The sequence below is a fragment of the Rhamphochromis longiceps genome, linkage group LG22 (genome assembly GCF_057381845.1).
Source record: "Rhamphochromis longiceps isolate RC_006_pf linkage group LG22, R_longiceps_female_GT1.1, whole genome shotgun sequence".
Lineage (NCBI taxonomy): Eukaryota > Metazoa > Chordata > Actinopteri > Cichliformes > Cichlidae > Rhamphochromis > Rhamphochromis longiceps.
The window spans coordinates 16142358-16163589 of NC_140577.1; the positions used below are offsets into that span (position 1 = coordinate 16142358).

The 21232-nt window shown below is 41.7% G+C and overlaps 1 protein-coding gene across 2 annotated transcripts; it reads left to right on the top strand.

The window, feature by feature from the left end:
• Positions 1-58: 58 nt before the first annotated feature.
• On the top strand, positions 59-20966 carry grhl2b (grainyhead-like transcription factor 2b). 2 transcript variants are annotated; one of them, XM_085396851.1, is made up of 16 exons: positions 59-769; positions 2454-2625; positions 3149-3216; positions 4557-4929; positions 5538-5596; positions 5735-5891; positions 6670-6781; positions 10700-10794; positions 14443-14601; positions 15501-15558; positions 15735-15874; positions 18697-18734; positions 18873-18964; positions 19727-19812; positions 19942-20006; positions 20096-20966. In XM_085396851.1, the coding sequence occupies exons 1-16, from the start codon at positions 750-752 to the stop codon at positions 20208-20210; spliced, it is 1809 nt and encodes a 602-aa protein (XP_085252977.1). In that variant the 5' UTR covers positions 59-749; the 3' UTR covers positions 20211-20966. The 2 variants fall into 2 exon arrangements, with proteins under 2 accessions (XP_085252977.1, XP_085252978.1); XM_085396852.1 differs by lacking the exon at positions 59-769 and adding an exon at positions 803-1057.
• The last annotated feature ends 266 nt before the right edge of the window (positions 20967-21232 follow it).

Below are 21232 nucleotides of genomic sequence, written 5' to 3' on the forward strand. Positions count from 1 at the left end.
CACACACACACACACACACACACACACACGAGTCACTATTGAAATCTGAGGGGTCAGAAGTAAAATCAGCCGATGGGGGAATGAAAGACAGCCTGAGGCAGTGAGTGGCCAGTTCGAGGCTGTGCAGTCACGCCTCGAGTCCTCCTGTTTCAAACATAATCAATCATAACAGAATCAAATCATATCTGAAGCCGTAAAAATCCGTAAATCTAATCTGTTTCCTGTGTGTCTTCGTTTTCTGTGTCACTGCGGCGTCTTTGCTTCGCTCGCAGGTAAGGTGGGCCTCTACCTGCCCCCAGCAGCCAATCGGATCTCCTCTCCCCTCGACAGCAGCCAATCAGCGGGCAGACTCGCCCTCAGCCTCAATTGTTCCACTGTGAAAGAATTCAGAGCCACAAAGTTGACCGGCTGCCATTAAAAGAGAGTCATGGCAAATATCGCAATGCGCTAAGTATGACACGCTGATGTTTGTCACCGTAATCTACGTTTAAGGTGAGCGAGAGAGACGCAGAGGGATTGGCTGCTGCCTTACCTGCCCAGGTGGAAGGAGCGGAGGAGAGGCAAGCCAAACACAAACACAGGGAGAGAGAGAGAGGAGAGAGAGGGAGAGAGGGGCAGGGAGAAAAGAAGCGGGGCGAGAAAAAGTCGACTTACCTGTAGCCCAACTTCTGGCAACTCACTCTCACTCTATTACCTGCTCCGACTTGAAAGTCCAGTTTCACAAGGAAGAATCGTAGAGGAAGCTAAATATGTCACAGGAGACAGACAAGTAAGTGATCGAGCCAGAGGAGAGGATCTTTGCTGATTTCTACATGCGGGGGGGAGAAAGTTGTTCAAGTGTTTTCTTTTGAGTCTGTTATTAAAACGAAGCTGCTTTAAACCCGGGATTACCTTTGTTTAGGACACACACACTTTAAAAAATAATAATAATAAGGGGGGTGTAAAATGGGGCTCGCGTACCGGTTTCGCTCCGTTTGGACTGTTTATGACAGATATGAAGCTGTTCTAGGGCCTGGAGGAGAAGCTGACAAGCTTGGCGCCGTGGATTTCATTAGAGGTGAATTCGCCATTTTTGACTGATGGGAAACCCTTCAGGGTGCAAGGACTGTTATTTTTAAACACTTTAACTAAAAAAATATACTTTTTTGTGCTGCTTTTGGATATCATTGCATCGTTTCATTCCCTCCTCCTATTTAAGGCCTAGAGAGCGTGTTGGATCTGCTTGTGAATGGGAACAGTTTGTAAAGCCTGCTGGTCTCTTCTGTTGTTTTCTAACGGGATATACAAACTCCTTTATTTATTAACAGTTATTTTAAAGAAATCAACCTTTGGACTGCAGCGCTAAAATTTTAATAGAGTCAGAAGGATTTTGCTCTTGAAAATTAAAAATTAAAATTGTTATTTTTTCCTTAACAATCATAATAATATTAATAATACAGACAAGATGTTACAGGTGTCCTGCTTTCTCCAAATTCTGTGTAATTTAAATTGTAATTGTGTCTAATATTGTTATAACAGGGATTAACTGCATTAAAAATAATCTTATGCCTTATTTCATTTAGTTAGATCATTCCCAACACGATAATCAATTATTATTTCATCCATTATCATCACTATTAGAAGTATATGTTGCAACAAATATGGTTGTCAAAGTGTGGCTGCCCATAGTTGATTTTCCAGTTTTTCTGCAGAGCTGCTGTCTCCCGCATAAGTGGAAGCAGCAGGTGTCTGCCTCTATTTTGACACACAGCGTTAACATTTACTCAAACCCAGCAGATTAAAGCTCCAAAACTCCTAAACATCGCTCAGACGTCTGCTTTCCGGCGACCCTCTTTCACAATACAAGCTCGATCCAAAGGCAGGAGCATTATTTATTTGCAGCCGGGTAAAGAAAGCATGCCATCGTGCCTTTTTGTGTGATTCAGTATAAGGAAGACACAGCGGAGCTTCTCTTTTGCCCTTTATTTTCTGTATAAAGCTTTTGCATCACTGGTCGCAGTGCACAAATAGAGAAAGCGGATCTTTCATACACTTACACAGAGATCTATGAAAGAAAAAAATTCTCATTAATATTTCCTGTGTAAATGTCTAGAAGTGTGTTGAAGCCACAAACATGAAAGCCAAATGAAAAATGGCCACTGTCAGACATGACAGGAGCATTTCGTTGTGCAAGTTGCCACATTCGGAGCCTTTCCTGTGATTGGCTGAGCTCAGAGAGATGTTGTGGCAACACTGTGTGTATTTAACTGGTCTCTGATCTGATCTTAAGTGAGCCTAAAGAGCAAAGAGGAAAACACACAGAGAAAAACAGACAGGCGTGAACGCTGCTCTAGCTAATTAGTTCATCCATCACAGTTCAGCCTGGAAAATAACAGTTGTCATGTTTTTTTGATCGCCTACCAAAAAAAACTGTACATGTGTAAAACAGTGTTTAAATCCCTGTGCTTCTCAAGCAAACGTCTGGTAGTGGTGGTCCCCAACGAGAGGAGGGCGTACACCAGCGAGGATGAGGCGTGGCGGTCGTACCTGGAGAACCCGCTGACAGCCGCCACCAAGGCGATGATGAGCATCAATGGAGACGAGGACAGTGCCAACGCCCTGGGTCTGCTCTACGACTACTACAAGGTGCCCAAAACCCTCATAAAGAGCACCTGTTGTCCTTTCATGCATCTGTACCATTAATGAAACATTCAACATAGCAAAAGTGATAATGAACTCGGTGTGTGTGCAAGTAAGCCCTGTCTAAAAGCTCTGAACACAGTTTTTCTACTGATTGACGTTTATGATGTCACTGAGATCAGATATCCCCAATATGGTCATCTCAGGCACTCACCTGCTGATCAGAGCTTTTTGTTTGTGAGGGGCAGCCAATCAGAGGAAAGCTGGCTGAAAGGAGATGAAATAATAATTAAAATGTAGCAGCATATTAATTAACATATTTTGGACATTTCCTTTCTATTTAGATTTGTCAAATAAGTTAAATCAGACCACAATGACAATTGTTTTAACTGAATCGACTGAAACATTACACAGCACAGAGGTCTGACGTAAACAGGTGACATGTTGCATGTGGGACACTAAACTGGGAGCTACAGCTCCCTTATAGGCTTGACCGAGAGTGACTTGACTGTCCTCCTTTTCTCTGTAGGTGCCCAAAGAAAAGAGACTTCTGCAACTTTCCAAAGCCACTGAAATTACAGAGGAACAGGAGAAGAGGTCAGTGAACACTCGCCTCGTTCGGAACACCACGAAAATACGCCCAACATGGTGGTCGACGTTTCCAGCAGCAGGTGGAAACAAACAAGGGCGCTCAGTGCAATGAAAGTAGACAGTTAAAAAGATGTTCTATGAAAACTGTTTAATACAAAAAGCCATTTCTTCAAAAATTGCTTTCAGTTACAATAGTAGCGAGTCATCTAATCTAAGGTCGCAGTGATATGAGACAAACACCAGGAGCATGAACGTGTGAAAATATCACAGATCAGTGAGTCTTGTTTCACTCCAAGCACTGATACTGAAAGAAAGAAGCCCAGACTGGACTGAAGCCAATGAAAGGCTCCCGCTCCCTGAGGAAAAAAGAAGAATACAAAAGATTTGATGATATAATACGCTCCGGCTCTGGGAGCAAACTGCTGTTTTCTACTTACTATCTGTAAAAAGGGAAACATCGCCTCATTTCCATTTAGACAACATGCTGCGTGAGTGTTTAGAGAAACTGTGCCTGGGAGCATCATTACATTTATTTTATTATTATTTTTCAGCTCTTCAACGCTGACTTGCAAATTAGTGCTAACCTTTAAATGAAAGCAGCTTCTCATTGGAGTTTTCTTCTTCTACATAAACCTGCATGTGTTGTATTTTAGTGGCGAACGCATTTTTACATCTTAAAATATGAAAAGGGGACTTTTTTAAAGACCTGCATTGACCCTCTGTAACCATGTTTATTAGAGTTAAGCCAAAAAACGACCCCCTGAAGTTAAAAAACAGCAAAGAAGCACAAAATACAGTCGCAATGTGATTTTTCTGGGAATCGGCTAAGTCACTGCTGTATTCATATAAATTACAAAAACCTGCATTAAACATCATCAGATTATAATCAGTGGTCTTGAGATCGCAGTTCATCAAATGCTTAGCCTTTTATGCCCTCCATGCAGGCTTTTTACCTGCATGCAACCAAAACCTGATTGTTCATAAACCAAAAAGCTTCCTGAAGTGCCAAAGCTTTTGCCTCCTGCAGACAGATTTTGCATATTCATATACAGATATCTATTTATAGTGAATGCATGTTTTACCTGTTTTATTCCATTTGTTGCTTTAGCGTACATCAAACCCACACAAAAGACACCACAGGGAACCTTTCTTTTACTAAAACGAACATCAGTTTTAGGGCTACTTATGATTATTTTTTTTATTTTATTTTTTTTTTGTTGAGGCCGTAAAGAGAGCAGCAGACATTTACCTCAAGATGTAGCTCACCCAATAATTTTACTATCTAATAGTTTGTGCGTTTCACAAGGAAACACATGTAATCCTATTAATTTCATGTTTTTATTCAGGCCGATGTTGCAGAACAACCCCAGCAGCCAAAGCGAGGTGGAGATGGTGGACAACCGCGTTCAGGTCCTCAAGTCCGTCCCCGTCAACCTGTCCTTGAACACCGAGCACCAGGAGACCAAGCGGGAGCAGTTCAGCGGCTCGACGGGGTCGGGGGACGGAGGCTCTCCGGCTGTTGCCGTGGTGAAGGCCGAGGTATATGCGCCCGTCTTCATGCCAGGAGGGGGGGCTCACTACAGGGTGGAAGGAGAAGACTCGGCGCGGGTGATCTACGAACAGAGTCCGTATGAGGTGACCACGGTCAGTCACAACTCGTACGCCAAAGACGACGAGCAGAGCCCGCCTGACAGTCCGTACGAAGAGGAACGAGACGCGGTGAGAATGGAAAGAGTGTGACATGAACAGACACTGATGAAGATAAACATAGAATCGGCTTCTTTTTAAGGGAACACTGAACAAAAAAAGCACACTGTTGGTGCTAAACTTGTTGGGCATTGTAGTTTATGTGCTGTTGATGCCAGTAAATCTACAAGATAATCAGCGAATATAGCAACTGTCCAAAGCTGCTCAGTAGACCACAATGCATTGCAATGACAGGATCAGGTCTGCTTCTTTTCTTCTTTTTGCTGTGTTGTTATTATAATCCTATAAACCACCGCTGCATGAATGATGAGGTGCTAGTTGGCATGCCGGGAAGAGAAATAAAGCAGGCACTAAAACAGGAAATGTAACACAAGAGGACTGCTGATGATTTGAACTGTATATGCTGGACAGAGACTGATAAATGTACAAATATGAATCACTCAGAGGTTAAAGGCTCACTACATTCGTCCATCCGATGTGCTCCCTGTAGCTCGGAGGTCTCCAGCTGACCAGGACCTTCACGTCTTTCCACCTGCAGCATTGTTTGAGCAGTTCCTCTAAAATGTGCCTTTATATTGAATAATTTCCTCTTTTTCTGTGTTTTTGTGCCTTTTCAACAGAAGTACCACTCGCCTTCCTCTCTAGCCACAGGTGACTTCTTATTTCATCAGGAGGGAATGTAAGTGACTCAAGCCCACCTGCTATCACAGTGGCTGTGGCGTAAATGTTCACATGCAGACCATTTTGTAACCAGAAGAGCCTTTCGGTGCGATTGTCATTTCCAGTCACGGGGCTCTCGGTGTGTTTGTGTGTACAGCGACAGCTTCCAGTACACGCTGGACGCCACGCGCTCGCTGCGTCAGAAGCAGGGCGAAGGGCCGATGACCTACCTGAACAAAGGCCAGTTCTACGCTGTGACGCTCAACGAGCTCAGCGCCAACAAGCGCCTCCGACACCCCATCAGTAAAGTCCGGGTGAGCATGTCCACATCCGTCTTTAATCTCTCTTTCGGCATTATGACCTGTAGCAAGTAAAATTGCTAAAATTGCTAAAATATAAACTCAGATGTTATGAATCGGATACTGCCCAGAAGAATATGTGGAGATCAAAAACAGAGCTAAAACAAAGGTAAGAAATTAAGGAGAATCTGTTGTTCTTTTCCTTATTTTATGTGATTGGCTGCTGATCGTATTACACATTTCTAAACTCCCAAATGAGGTCACCATATGCAGGAGTAATCCCCTTGAGCTAAAAGGCTTCAAGCTCCTCCAAATGTTCACTTTTAAAGCGGATTTTCTGCTATTTTCTCTTTGTGGTGTCAATAAGAGTATTATCGCTAATGTAGTCATCTCAAGGCCCGGCTCTGGCTGCAGATGGAAAGTGCAGATAAACTCTCAGATTAAGATAGAGTCCAGTATGAAGCTGTGAAATAGCAAAATATGTGCCTTTAACTTCATAAAATGTGATTTTTTTTTCATAGCTTGGCCATTATGATGTGAGCAGTTTGGCTAGGATAAGCAGGAAACAGTTAACCCTAATCACTCAGACAGAGTTTATTAAAACTTGGGTAAATTTTGAGGTGATCATCCCCTTTTTGTTGTTATATTGATGCAACTCTCTGGAGATAATCTGAGTCCAAAGTTACAAATAAAAGCCAAGCTGTAATATAAAAATGAATGTCAGATAGGACTGGTGTTGTCTGACTCATAAGTCGTGTTAACGTTTTGTTTTCTGTCTCGTCTCCCTCCTCAGAGTGTGATCATGGTGGTGTTCAGTGAGGATAAGAACCGAGACGAGCAGCTTAAATACTGGAAGTACTGGCACTCCCGGCAGCACACGGCCAAACAGCGAGTCCTGGACATCGGTGAGACTTTCACTGCCTCCCTCCATCTTTTTGTCTTCATGTTCCTTCCCATGTTGAACAGATGAGTGAATGAAAACGCACAAAGCAAAGGACAAGATGACACATTTATGCTGGAATGTGCTTAACCAATAAACACAGCATTGCTAAACTGAGAGCAAACAAGCCTCCACCCAGATGTCTGTCTGTGGCCGTACAGCTGCCCACCATCAGACAAAAGGCTGGGCCGTCGCACACGCACACACACCTGAGTCTCCTAATGTCTACGTATGGCTGAGACCCACCACTTAAATCCTCTAATCTCTTTCACATTACCTGGGAGACTGAGCAGAAATAATTGTGAAAAGAGAGAAAAACAATAATCCAAAGCAGGGTTCAACTTGAAGTTGTGAAACTCCGTCTCACAGCGTTTCCCACGGGTAAACGCGTTCTCATCTGAAGACTCGTAATCGTCACACTTTTGACCTTTTGTCTGCCGTCGATTTTCAGTTGATGCATTTGAATTTGAACCGTCTTTTTCTACGCCTTGTTGAATGAGTGTGTGTGAGAAGCGAGTAGGCGGTTTGCCTTTTGACAAGCTAGGGCCTGCTCGGAGAGCGGAGATGTAGAGGTATGTGGGAGAATTCGATGGGAGAAGCACACACAGACATAGGCAGCTTGTCAGGACAGGGAGAGGAATGCTAGCCACACTGTTACCTTAGCTGGTCGTGGTCTGTTGGAAGTAATTCTTCCCCAGTTTAGATCTTCATCTTAATTCTTATATTTATACAACCCGAGACAAGTCCCAATCAGCCTACAATTCACACACATCTTTACATCTGCCGGGAGAGACGATCCAGAGGATGCCAAACCCGTTAACATTTTGGACTTCTTTCATTTTTAGTCAAGAAAATATTGGTCAGTTTGCTCTCGGATGGGTAGATCCACTGGAAGAACTGAACATTTTCAAAGACAGTTGTGTCAGGACCACTTTAGTGAAAGTAGGCTCTAATCAGAGACAAAAGATATATGATTAATGCTGCTGTTGTAGTCATAGAGAATTCTGGCCAATATTTAGCTTGAATATATTAAGTCACATTTAAATAATATGTTATGAGCTTTAACTTGTTGCGTTTTTAATGTTTGTTCTTGATTTTTTTAAGCTGATTTTGTAAATGTTGTGCTCCATTTTTTCTCCCTGGTTTTGTGAGTCTGTTCTGTTTGTCTGTCTGTTGGTCTGTGTGGTTGGGCCGGCCCGGCATGCGTGGATTAAGTTAGGCAAGTAAGCACGATGTGGAGCAACAGTTTTCTGACAGTTGTTTAAGGTATATTAGTAAGATAAACATATAATCAAGAGTTCAACTGGAGGCTTGTTTTGTAGTTGTAGTTATGTGTGGAATAAATAACCTTTTCCCCTTTTTTCCTTTACATCCACCTTGCTTTTTATTACGTAATGACGTGCACGCTTCCTCCTGAAAAGCTTGGGTTAAAAACTTTACTTTACAAAGAAGATTTGAAGGTTGCAGCTATAGTAGAATTCAATTTGAAGTGGTAAATCCCAACTTCCAAATCAGAATTTTCAAGTGGAACACCCATCAAGTCAAATTTCCAACTCAGGAAGTTGGAGAAACCCCAGCAACTCCAACTTCACAATCCAAATGCATGTTGACATTAGTAAAACTGTAAAACAGCAACCACTGCTATGTATTTGTGGCTTGCTTATTTAGTGTGTCACAAATACACATGGAGCTCAAGAGCAAAATAAAGTCTGGACCCACAAAGGTCAGGAGTGACATCTGATTTCCGAGATAAAAGTATGCACAGCAACTTGGTTATAGCATGAGGACAAGGAGCTAGGATGGAGGATGGGTTGCAAAGCAGCTTGCAGAGGCAGCAACTGAGTTGAGCACTCAAAGCACTTTCTAGGATTCACATGGGCCAACTCAGGATTCAGTATCTTGGCATTAAATGTTTTCCTAAAGCCCTGTGGAAGATCCATTATTGACTTTTAGTCGTGTTTGTTTGGTTTACTGTGTATTCAGGACAGACAGAAAGTATAGTAGTCTTGATGATAAACAGAGCCTCCTGTTTCCTGACTGTGACCACGGATTTGAAAGTGATATGAGGCATCTAATAACAACATTTCTCAAAATGCTGAACTGTACTTTTAAAGGGATCTAGAGCCACTGTGCTGTTGCTGTGACAGGGCACCCAGGCAATCCTAGAAGATAAAACCTCAGTTTGCAAAAGGGCTCAGTGTTCAGATCCTGGATAGGAGCCCACTTTTTCTAGACGGGTTCCCAGACTACGATAAGTGCAGAAATGATCACACAGCGGACGACAATAAAATAAGAGATTGTTATAACTAAATGAAACGAGAGATGAGTCGCAAAACTTAAATAAAAAAGAGGTTAACTAAAGGGAAAGCATGCTAATTTAGGTGTTAATGAGCCAACATAAGAGTTTCTGTCATCCAGGACTGCTTTGCCCAGGTGCACCAAATGTAGCTGTCTGCTTTCCTGGTCCCTTCATAGACACATAGGAAAACACAGTTAAGAGAAAGAGTAAGATTATATGGCACATTTTATTATCAAATTACATAAATAGTCTTCAAATAACTGCAAAGCAAGAACTTGAATTCATCTCAGCATTAACATGATTACTTGGAAATTAAAGGTATTTTACTGCTGTTTTCATGTAATCGCATGTGTGCGTCTGTTTGGAGGAAGTGTGGTAGCTTTTTCAGCCTGCAATTCTTTGACATCCTGTTTGGCATTTGCTAGTGTAATGAGTTTCTGTTTATAGGTGTGCATATATGATACAAAGATCGTTATCATGTATCAACAGAGAGATATTATCTGCACACGGACACGCTGATCTTTCAAAAAGTATACATTCGTTAAAGATCATGCTGACAAACCAGGCCAGCGATCGAGGACGGGCCGTCGTCCCCGCAGCTTCAGCTAGCTCAGACTGCGCGGCGGTAACTCGAAGATATTCGGTGATCTGAGGTGAATAGCGAGTCGTGGGGGTTAGTGGGGATGAGGCGGGATCCGTCGTGCCCCTGGGCAGCGTCACAGAATGGATCATTTGAATGAGCCTACTTAAAGTGGGCTGTTAGCAGACAGGCATGTTGTTGCTGCTCGCCTTGCAGCTTTGTGCACCTGTTCAGAAAGCAGGAAGTATTGCTGTAACGGTGGTTAGGTTGAGGGAGGAGATGAGCAGTCACTGACAGAGGGGGCGGGGGGCATTGAACTGATCACAATTGGATCTCATCCTCCCACACGAAGATTTTTATTCCAAGGCTATTTCTTGGAGATGATGGATGGATGATGGATTCTATACTTTACTTAGTGGCAAAAAATTGTGTGGCAGGCAATGCTTTCTTCATTATCTGCATATTTGTGGCGTTCCTTCCAAATAACGATATAAACCTTTGGAAATGGGCCACATGAGCACAAATCTCTCCGCAGTTTTACAGTCTAAATCCTCAAAATGAAGGGACGCGTGAAATCTCTTTGCTAAAATAGACAGACGTAAATTCATTCTTACAGTAATGATAGTCATGATTCACTCTTTACATTGAAATAAAATCCCGGGCCACATGTGAGTCATTATGCCAGCATACCACAGCCCTGCAAGTCCATCCTGTTTGTAAGTCTGAGGTCAACAATATGAATCTGATGCACTCATCTGACTGGCTTTTAATGTGGTCCTCTGCGGCCAATAGTCTTCTGTGTTTCCTCCTGCTGCCTTTGAAGCCCGAGTCTCTGTTTGCTCTTGCCGATAAGGCTTTATCTCACAAAAGTGAAGCGTGTCATTTCATTGCTTATCTTAAATAACAATAGCTACCTGCTTTTATTGACCGGTTTGAGGGGCGGTATGACTGTTTGCTGAAGAACTCATACTTGAAATGAACCGTGTCCCCGTGTGTCCCCACAGCTGATTACAAGGAGAGCTTCAACACGATCAGCAACATTGAAGAAATCGCCTACAACGCCGTCTCCTTCACCTGGGATGTGAACGAAGAGGCCAAGGTACAAATTTATTACGGCTGGGTGTGTGTGTGTGTGTGTGTGTGTGTGTGTGTGTGTGTGTGTGTGTGTGTGTGTGTGTGTGTGTGTGTGTGTGTGCGTGTGTGTGTAGGAAATAAATGTCATTGTAATTTTCCCAGAAACTCCATAGTATTTACTCTTGCTGGAGGCGTGTTGGAAATAAGAAAAAGCAGTGGGACAGGTTTTTTGAGCTGATTCAGTTGTTGGCAAACAAAAGCACTTTCGAATGTGATGCAAGCACCTGCCTGACCCGTAGGCATCACTAACGCTCTTGCGCTCATTTTGAAATCAACAATTGATTCCTAAAACGTTGGCAAATGGTTTCTGCCGCTGTGATCGGAGTGGTTTTGACTGCGTGTCATAAAACTGCCGGGCAGTGTTGCGTAGCTTTGCTCTGTTTGTCCTCCTTTGTGGCCACTCCTTAAACGGAGCCCCGCCGGTGTTTGAACTCCAGAGTGCCCCCAAGGGCCAACACACACACTAGTCTCCGTCCCCACCCTCTGTTGTTTGTTTTGCCCTCATTTCTGTGTGAGCACCAGCGACTGTGTGAATCACTCCGTGTTGTGTGCCTCTTTCATTGTAATAGCAGCCTGGGGACAAAGACAGTGCTGGAGAAAATGCAAGCTCACTTCTCTAGATAAATATTTGCTCTGTCTGTTCATCTTTTTCTGTCTTTCTTTCCTTCTGTCACTCTTTTTGCCTCTCTGAATCTGCACAACTATTGAGCCTGAACGTATGCATGTTGAACCACGGAAACAGGTGTACTGCCCTGCTAGTTTAGTGTATTTGCTCTTCTCTGTCAGGACTAAAAGAAAACCAGGAGGACTTTAAAGAGACAGAGTCTTTTTCACTTCCATGATATGTTTTTACACGCCTGATATGCCTGATAGCAAGTTGAAAAACACTGCTTGTCAAATGAATAAGATGTAAGGCAATAAAGAAGAACACAACACCCAGAGGCTGAGCCTCAATTAAACACAATAGAACTATTTTCAGAGTAAAGCGCAAATGATATGGTGTGCACGCCTGAAACAGAGGTTCCTGCTTTAAGTGCTTTTTATTTGAAGAAAAACTTATGTCAGGGGCCGCTTTAGTCAAAGGAAGATTACAACTGTTATACTGTTCTATTGTGTGAAGCCTAAAGAGATCAAAACAGCTGCAAAACCCAGAACAACAGTTGCGACATCAGACACAGCAGAAAAAAGAGGGGCTTAGGTGATGGTGGGTTGCAAAGTGGCTTGCAGATGCAACGTTTAAATACTGTGCCCATGTCAGCATGTCCTTTGACATTGTTGATTTGACTCATCAGCAGTGGAAAATATCGAATATTAAGAGTTATTGGCCTTCTTTTGTTGAGCTGCATTCAGAAGTCACAGTTCTGTCACCAAGAAATCACAGTTTTTGTCCCAGTTTTGGGAGATTAATTTTTATTTGTTTCCATTCAGTTTAACCTTTGCTTTTAGTGACAGGTTAGGTGCAGATACCAAAAACTCCTTGGTTAGGTTTAAGAAGAGGTTGTGGTTTGGGTTACAATATGGTTGTTTACACCATTATCCCTGCAGACTGAAAAGTGATGCCTGCCCAGTGACAGCCAGGGACGTTTGCAAGCACCACCTTGTAATGAGTTGAGAGTAACATACCTGTTTCACTATTTTCTAATGCCCGTGGGTCACGGCACTGAAGCCTAAAAACACCTTGTGTCTATCAGAGAGACACAGCTTTGTTAAAACAGCAGGATTTGACCCGCCCGAGCATAAAAATGGACCAATGCTACATAATATTTAGACACAAGAGCCCATCTGTCTAGAGAGAAAAGTTATTATTGTACGGGAAGACAAACAAACTACTCTGAGAGAAATGGGAGATTTTTTTGTTAGCCCTTTGCACAAGTACTTGATTATTTTTATTATATTTATTTATTATTTTAAACTTTTAATGGAGTTTATTGCTTCATAAATAGAAACCAGAGAGAGTGCACAGCATAAGTTCCCATGTAATATTTTATTTTCATTTTATGAGGCCGAGTAATCTTCCTACATGTCACTAAAGTACATCTCAAGGATTTAAGCTGGTAGTCTTCCAACAGGGTGCTGTTGAGAAACAGTTACTCGATCTTTATCAATTTTTTTCTTTTCTTTTTAGCGGCTCACCTTGCTCTGCCATGTATTTATAAACGGGTGGTGCAGTTAACGGTTGTAGCTTTGGTGTTTAAATAGAAAAATCAGAGAAAATAAAAGTGAGAGAAGTACTGCAGAGCAGAGAATAATAAAAGAATGGCGCTTTAGCATTGACCCTGCCTCTTCTCCACAGGCTTTCCTCTTGGCTGCTGTAGATAATGGAGTTTTTATGGTTCAAGTTAATGACCAACCTCCTTGGCTTTTGTTGTACTGCACATTTATAACACAGACCAAAGATTGATGGCGATGTGTGCCGAGGCTTGACGAACAAGAAAAGCAGAAACATAACAGATTTTTTTTTTTTCTAACTGATGGGAACACCACCACATGAAAAAGAAAACAGTTTCTCACTGATCTGTTATCTCTGTACTTTTGATTTTTATCTGCTGAGAAGAAAACACATCGCAGGGGAAAGGAATTTTGTTTGTTAGACACTTAACAGCCAAGTGTCTGTCAAAAAAAGGGGGGGAAAGGCTCCCACTGGCTAACTAAAGGTGTTTCAGAGCTGACAAAACTATGTATGCCGAACATTTGAGTTTTAAAATTAAAACATGCTGGCTCGCTTTGGGATTTAAATATGGACAGACTCTAACAAGGTGCTGGAAACATTCCTCAGACATTTAGATTCATATTGAAATGATAGCATCACACAGTTGCTGCACGTTCTGTGATGTGAATCTCTCATTTCACAACATCCCAAAGGTGCTCTGTGGGATTGAGATGTGATGGCTGTGGAGGCCATCAGAGTACATCTGAACTCATTGGGGTGATCTGAGATTTTGCGTGTTATACTTCTGGAAGCAGCAATTAGAAGATGGGTACATTGTGTTTAAATGATACTCAATTGGTACTAAGGGGCCCAAAGTGTGCCAAGAAAATTTCCCCACACCATTACACCTACAAGCAGCCTAAATCATTGATGCAAGACAAGATGGATCCAAGGTTTCATGTTGTTTATGTCAAATTCTGACTCCACCATCTAAAAGTTGCAGCAGAAGTTGAGACTCATCAGACCGGGCGACATTCTTCCAATCTTCCAGAGTACAATTTTGGTCAGCCTAAATTTTCTGTTCTGAGCTGACAGAAGTGTCACCCAGTGTGGTCTTCTGCTGCTGTAGCCCATTCAGAGATGCTCTTCTGCATACCTTGGTTGTAAAGATAGTTATTCGAGCTCGTGATGCCATCCTGTGAAGCCTAGAGATGATTGTGTGGGAAAATCCCAGTAAATCCGTTTCTGAAATACTGTCTGACAGCTGTCTGATGCTGGTTGTCTTGACCATGTCTGCATGCATAAATGAACTGAGTTGCTGCAATGTGATTGGCTGATTGGATATCTGCGTTAAAGAGCAGCGTATCTAAAAAAGTGAGGACTGAGTGTACTTTTATTCCTAAATTGCAGAGTTAAAGTATTTTAACATTTCCACCTCTCCTTCCTTGTTCTGTGTCCCTGAAGATCTTCATCACAGTGAACTGCCTGAGCACAGACTTCTCGTCTCAGAAGGGGGTGAAGGGTCTTCCTCTGATGATCCAGATTGACACTTATAGCTACAACAACCGCAGCAACAGGCCGCTGCACAGGGCCTACTCACAGATCAAGGTCTTCTGTGACAAGGTGATAGATCACTTCTTCTGTATTTCTTTATATGTGGAGTCCTTTAGCCAGAACCAAATGCGCCTTATTTGTTTAGTAAGTTTGATTATTCTTATTTTCTTGACTCATTCATTTCTCAGGAGAGATTTTAAAGGGACAGCCCACTCCAATCGCACATGTGCATGTTTACCCTCTGGCCTATAATGCCGTTTTTGTCCATCTAGATTGTTTTGGTGTGAGTTGCCCAGTTATGGAGATATCAGGTGTCTGCCTTTTCTTGAATACAATGGATATAAAAATGCACTTGCCTTGTGTTACTCAGGGTGACAATAAATACCCTCAAAAACTCTTTTCATGAACTGTGACCTGTTTCCTTAAAAAAACCCTCATTAATCTTTGTTGTGAGCTGTTTCTTTAATAATTAAAGGCGCCTAAAATTTGTGACTTAAAGAAGTTGTAGTTTAAAGGACTATAAATGAAGTTCGTGCCTTCATTTTCTGTACAGATTACATAACAGCTCAAACAGTGAACTAAATTCAGAAGCTTGAACAGAAATACGCTACTGTGAGTTTAACTGCTGTCTGGTTTTGCCTCAGTTCATGTGGCATTGACGTGAAGTCATTAAGATAAAGTTACTTGTGTGTTCTGAGCTGCTGGGAGTTACCAGTAAGGGGCGCACTCACTGTAAAATATTCAGACAGGTAGCTGCAGTGAGGCAGTTATATCATGACATCAGTCCTCCCTCTAGTGGTCAGCTTATGCATCCTCTGCACAAAATGAAGCTCACACACACACACACACACACACACACACACACACACACACACACACACACACACACACACACACACACAGATGTGTTTTTTTTCTGAGGCTTGTTCGTATACACAAACTGATGTCTCTTTTCTTTTTGTTTCCAGGGAGCTGAGAGGAAAATAAGGGATGAGGAGAGAAAACTGTTACGCAAGAAGTCGAAAGGTACGAGCCGAGTGAGAAATAATTTAGTTTTGAATGAAAATGAAAAAATAATCAGAGAAAATTATAGCTCCAGGGTTCAGTTTGAGGTTTGCAAATCACTGTGAATATATCTCCCCTTCATAAGTAATAATTGTTGCTATTCATATTCTGCTTTTTTCATTTGGACTTATCTCCAGGGAAAGACGGAGGCGTCGGGGTGATAAGTGTCACCAAGAAGTCCGACACCACCTATTTCAAGACCATGACCGACTTGGATGCCCAGCCCGTGCTCTTCATCCCCGATGTTCACTTTGGAAACCTGCAGAGAGCCGGACAGGTAGGTCACCTCTTCTTTTTCAAGCAAACTTTGTATTTTTGCAAAAAGGTAACCCAAAATATCTGAATTTCACACATGTCCTTAGAGTAGATAAAGAGAGCCCCAACTCAGTAGGTGGCAACATGAAAGAGGAAACACAATGGGATAAACAAAGACCTATTAAGAAAACTGGATAAAAGGAACAAATAATGGCGTGCCTGCAGAGCCTACAGGCTGAGAGGAAGCTTACCTCGAGTCTGTCTTTGGCAGAATTAAACAAAAGAGATGAAAATATATGAAAATGTTCAGTCATTAATATTATCTGTGAGTGGTGAAAGTATGTGAACCTTGAGGATTAGCAGGTGAAATGAGAATTGGGTGTGAAGTGATACCATGTTTTTATATAGCGAGCAAGGATCAAGGTCTGATCTTTTTAATATTGTGGAGGAAGTGTATCGTGGCATGAGCAAACAAGACCTATGAAAAAGCGTTTTTGTTGCTTCTACGGCTGGAAAAGGTTACTGAAGCGTCTCTGAGGAGTTTTAACTCCATCAATATACAGTCAGACACAAATAAAGACTCGGTGGGTTCATAAAAATCACTCCAGATGTGTAAAAGCTGTAGCACAAGACTGAAAAACAAAGGTGTGCACAAGAAGGCTACAAGAGAACGCTACTGCTGTCCATCTGCTCTTGGCCAGAGGAGCCCAAAATAAAGTTTAAGGGTATAAATAAGAAGCATTATGTTTGGAGATATGAAAACACTGAATCCAAACACGCAAGAATTCAACATCCCTCCATATTTCAAATTCAAATTCAAATTTTATTTGTCACGTACACAGTCATACACAGTACGATATGTAGTGAAATGCTTGGACAACTGCTCGTGACCTAAAGAAAACAAAAAAAAGGAAAGGCTATGAATAAGATAGGAAATAAATATGAAAAATTAAAAAGGGTAAATTTAACTAGGAAGGAATAAAATATAAATTAAGGTTAAAAATGAAATAACTGTACAACACAAATTAGAATGAAGGGTAAATTTAACTGGGAAGAATAAGATAAAATATATAAATTAAAGTTGAAAATAAAATAACTGTACAACAAAATACACAATACACAATATAGAACTATATAAGAATGTATGAAGAAATCTAAATATAAATAAATATATACACAATAACAGCAGCTGTACAAGTATTAACCGGAAATGAAGAATATAGTGACCAGTGTTGTGCAAAACCAAAGTCCAGAAAGTCCAGTGTGTGTGTAAGAACCATATGTGTGGGTCAGTACTGTGTGGTGGTGTGATTGAGAGACCGTATCGCCTGCGGGAAGAAGCTCCTCCTCAGTCTCTCTGTGTTGGTCTTCAGGGAGCGGAATCGCTTTCCTGACCTCAACAGAGAGAACAGTCCATTGTTGGGATGGCTTGGGATATTTTGGGATATTTTGCTGGATCTGTGCCCGGAAGGATGAAACAATGAATATAAGAAGCAAATTATAACTATAAATTATACAATCAAAGAAGAATAAAATTAACCTGCTTCCTGAAAGTCAGTATTCCAGACATCCTTTTCTCCAGCAACACTTCCCAGTATTTCCTGGGGGAACCTGGGGCATTCCCAGGGTTGACAAGATATACAGGGTGTATCAAAAAGAATAATCCGATTTCAAAGTGCTTTCATTCCTCAGCCATTTAACCAGTAACGATCAAAACACGTCCTCTTTGCTGGGGAAGCAGAACAGCAGCCGTGACTCCAGACATACTTGCACGAGACGAGTTTGACTATTGTTTGGACATATGCTGCATGTCTGGAATGGGACACATTACACATTTACATGTAAAACTTTACATTCGGCATGGATTTTAAAATTTACTGCAAGATACACCACCCTGTATAATAGTGTTACGGCCCCTTCCTCCAAGAAAACCTAGAAAGGGAGGCCCCCAAGGGGCATTCTAACCAAAATCTCAAAGCATATCGACAAACTCTTTTTGACCTGGAGGATCAACAGTTCTACTCCAGGCTCCTTCAAGAGCCTTACCCTATCCCCAAGGCTCAGCCCAGCCTCCCTGCACATGAAAATCATTTGGGGTGGCCGTAGCTCAGGAAGTAGAGCAGGTCATCTGTTAACTGGAAGGCTGGTGGTTTAGATCCCTGGTTGCTTCAATCTAATGCATCCATCGGAATATGAATCTGTGTGAATCCTAGATAGAAGAAGGGCTTGTGTGAATGAGCAGGTTTAGAAAAGCTATATAAGAACCAGATGGTTCACCAGTTGTTGCCTTTAGAATCTCATCCAAACCTGGTGCCTTGCTACTGGGCAGCTTCTTAACTTCCCCAGCAACCTCTGCCATTGTAAAAGTCTTCCTTCTTCACAGAGGACTTTTGGCAGGGTTTAGGAGTTCCTTGGTCAGAGGTTCTCCTCCCAAACTGAACACGGCTTGAGCTAAGCCCTGCTATCCAAGTCCTAAAAGTTCCTAATCCAGTAGAAATCTTGTGTAAGGACCTCAAATGTCCAGTTTATATTCAGAAATCCATCAACATTGTGGAGTTAAATATACTCTGAGCATTACACCTGATCAGTCACCTCGAACACGGGGTGAAGTCATCTTAGAAGGTTCACATACATACCCCAACAGAAATCTGTACTACTCGAGAAGTTTCTCCAAAAACAACCGAGCAAAACGTTCTCGTCTCATTTGCTTAACTGTTTTTTAAGGAGCCATGTAAATCGTATATGTGCAGAAATATAGAAAAGACTTTTAGATTTATTTCTGCGTGTTTTTATATTTTCAATAAGATTAATTTCTGCCACTAATACCTAAAGCTTCCTTTTCAGGTGTTTACCTTCAACACAGAGGAGATTGAGAGAGAAGGGTGAGTACGCGTCAACACGAAACTCCTGTTTTCATACAAATATAAGTCATGCAAATGAAAGCAGTTTAAGTGCACATCACCGCAATGGAAAAAAGAAGACGTGCTTGCGCTTGACCTGACGCTGTTCTGTGTTTACAGGAGTGTGGTGGTGAAGAGGATGTTCAGGTCGTCAGATGAAGATCTGTGCCCGTCTCCTCACAAGCAGATCAAAGAGGAGGCGCACAAGAGAGGTACGAGCACGGCCGCCTTCTCCTACACCTGGACGTCATCTCTTCTGTCTTCTTTAAGTGACCTTCTAGAAATGACAAAGTCCAGGAAGGAGAGCAGGGAAATACGCAAGAGAGTTTGACATTTCTAATGATTAACGATGCAATTTATAACAAATCAGGCCCGAGAAAGGGAAACACCGTGCCCAGAACCTTTTCCATCCAGATATTTTCCATCATACGTAACACGAGCAGCACTATTTACGCTTAGTAACAATTCGATCATTTTGATTTAACTGATTATTTGGATAAGCAACATGAAACCGTTCTCAGAAGCATCTATGATTTGTCTCACCGGGTAATCTTCTGTATGTTAGCAGATAGAGGTACATTTAGCAGCTGTTCTGGAGCTTCACAGATGCTTACGTTTCCATTTCTTCCAAGCACTTCTTCTTCTTCTTCTGTGAGACTGAAAGTTCATTCCTTGCAAGGTTCACTGAGTCACACCACCTCCTTTTGCAGCCTCCCGGCTGTTATGAAACTGCATTTTTCAGATTTCCGATCGCTTATTTAGTCTGTAAAATGTCACAAAAACAAAATGTGTTTGTGTGGCCCCGAAGGACTGTTGACATCAGATGAAAAGTAGTAAAAGGATTTATAAATGGTTGCTGATTAGTTTGACAAACACAATACCTCTAAGTGCTTCCGTCTGTGCACTCCAATCATAGGCACATTATTATGTATATAAACTAAAAGGTGGCCTGCTCTCCTCCCTCCTGTCTGCAGTGCTGCTGTATGTCAGAAAGGAGACAGACGAGGTGTTCGACGCTCTGATGCTGAAGTCTCCCACGCTCAGAGGCCTGATGGATGCTGTGAGTGATGCCTCTCTGTTTGTACGTGGGAACTAATGTCAAAGGCACAGTTTGTTTGCAGCCCGAGCGCCTGTTCATAAGCTGCTTTTTTATTTTTGCTTCTTTTCTGTTTTTTTTTCTCATCGGTAGATATCAGAGAAATATGGCGTGCCGACGGAGAGGATAGCCAAGGTGTACAAGAAAAGTAAGAAAGGGTGAGTGAGGCAAACAAAAGGAAGAGGAAACTAACTTGGAGCTTGAACTTTTTCCACACGAAATCAAACTTTTGCTGTTTTTGCGGCAGGATCCTGGTGAACATGGACGATAACATCATCGAGCACTACTCCAACGAAGACACCTTCATCCTCAGCATCGAGAGCTACGCAGACGCCTTCAAGATCATGCTGACGGAGATTTGACAGCTTGTTAACTGACTCAAGAGACTGTGGGGGAAAAAAATCAAAAGAGACACTGTGACTGGTTGATAAGCTGACTGGCATTACTGGAGACAGTCCACTGGAGCTGTACAGATGCTTTGAGGTCAACGTGGAAACACGTGATATCTCTCCCACACTGTTACACTATGAAGCAAATTGCATTTCCTGATTGTCTTGTTGAAAGGACGTTCCTATGAACTGGTTTGGGGTTAGATGATGGACCACAGATTCGTATTCTCCAGTTTCACAGCATGTTTGTTTTGTATAAAAGAATATGTATGCTTAACCTCATTCTGTACAGACTTTATGTTGCCAAATAACACATCAGGAGTAGACTTGTGAAATGCCTGATGTACTGTATTTAGCTGCAGCTTGATTTAGTTTACCCCAAGTAATTTAGTAGCTTTGCATGCTGGCCTTTTTTTGTTAGATGTTATTTATTAATGCTTTAATGAGATTTTAAATTTCGCAATTTATCCAAGAATTTCAAGTGCTACATTTTAGTGACTTTTAACTAGTACTCTTTAACAGTACTCGTTAAGTTTTAAAATGTCATATCCCTTCATTTCAGCCGTGTTGTAGTATTTACAGGTCAAAATAAATATGATTTCTAGTCCTAAATGAGAATAACATTTGAAGACTAAAAACAATCTCATTGGAGACACGCGATATGCTGTTGTTGTTGGAAACTCAAGTGTTTGGTTGTGTTGAAAAATTAATAAAGGTATGGCGATATCATTTTTTGGCAAAACTGTGATTAGGAGTCTGTGAGTTAAATGCTAGCATGCTCACTAGTACACAAGGAAAGACTGTTAGACTAAACATAGAAAAGTCTGGTTGCCAAACTAATAAATTACATATACAAGTGTGTTTTCTTTGTGCATTTTAAAGCAGCTCAACATTAAACACAATGAATAGAACTGGAGTCAAAGACAGCAGCTAGAGCTGTACTATGCTATGTATGTATGTATATATGTATATATATATATATATATATATATATA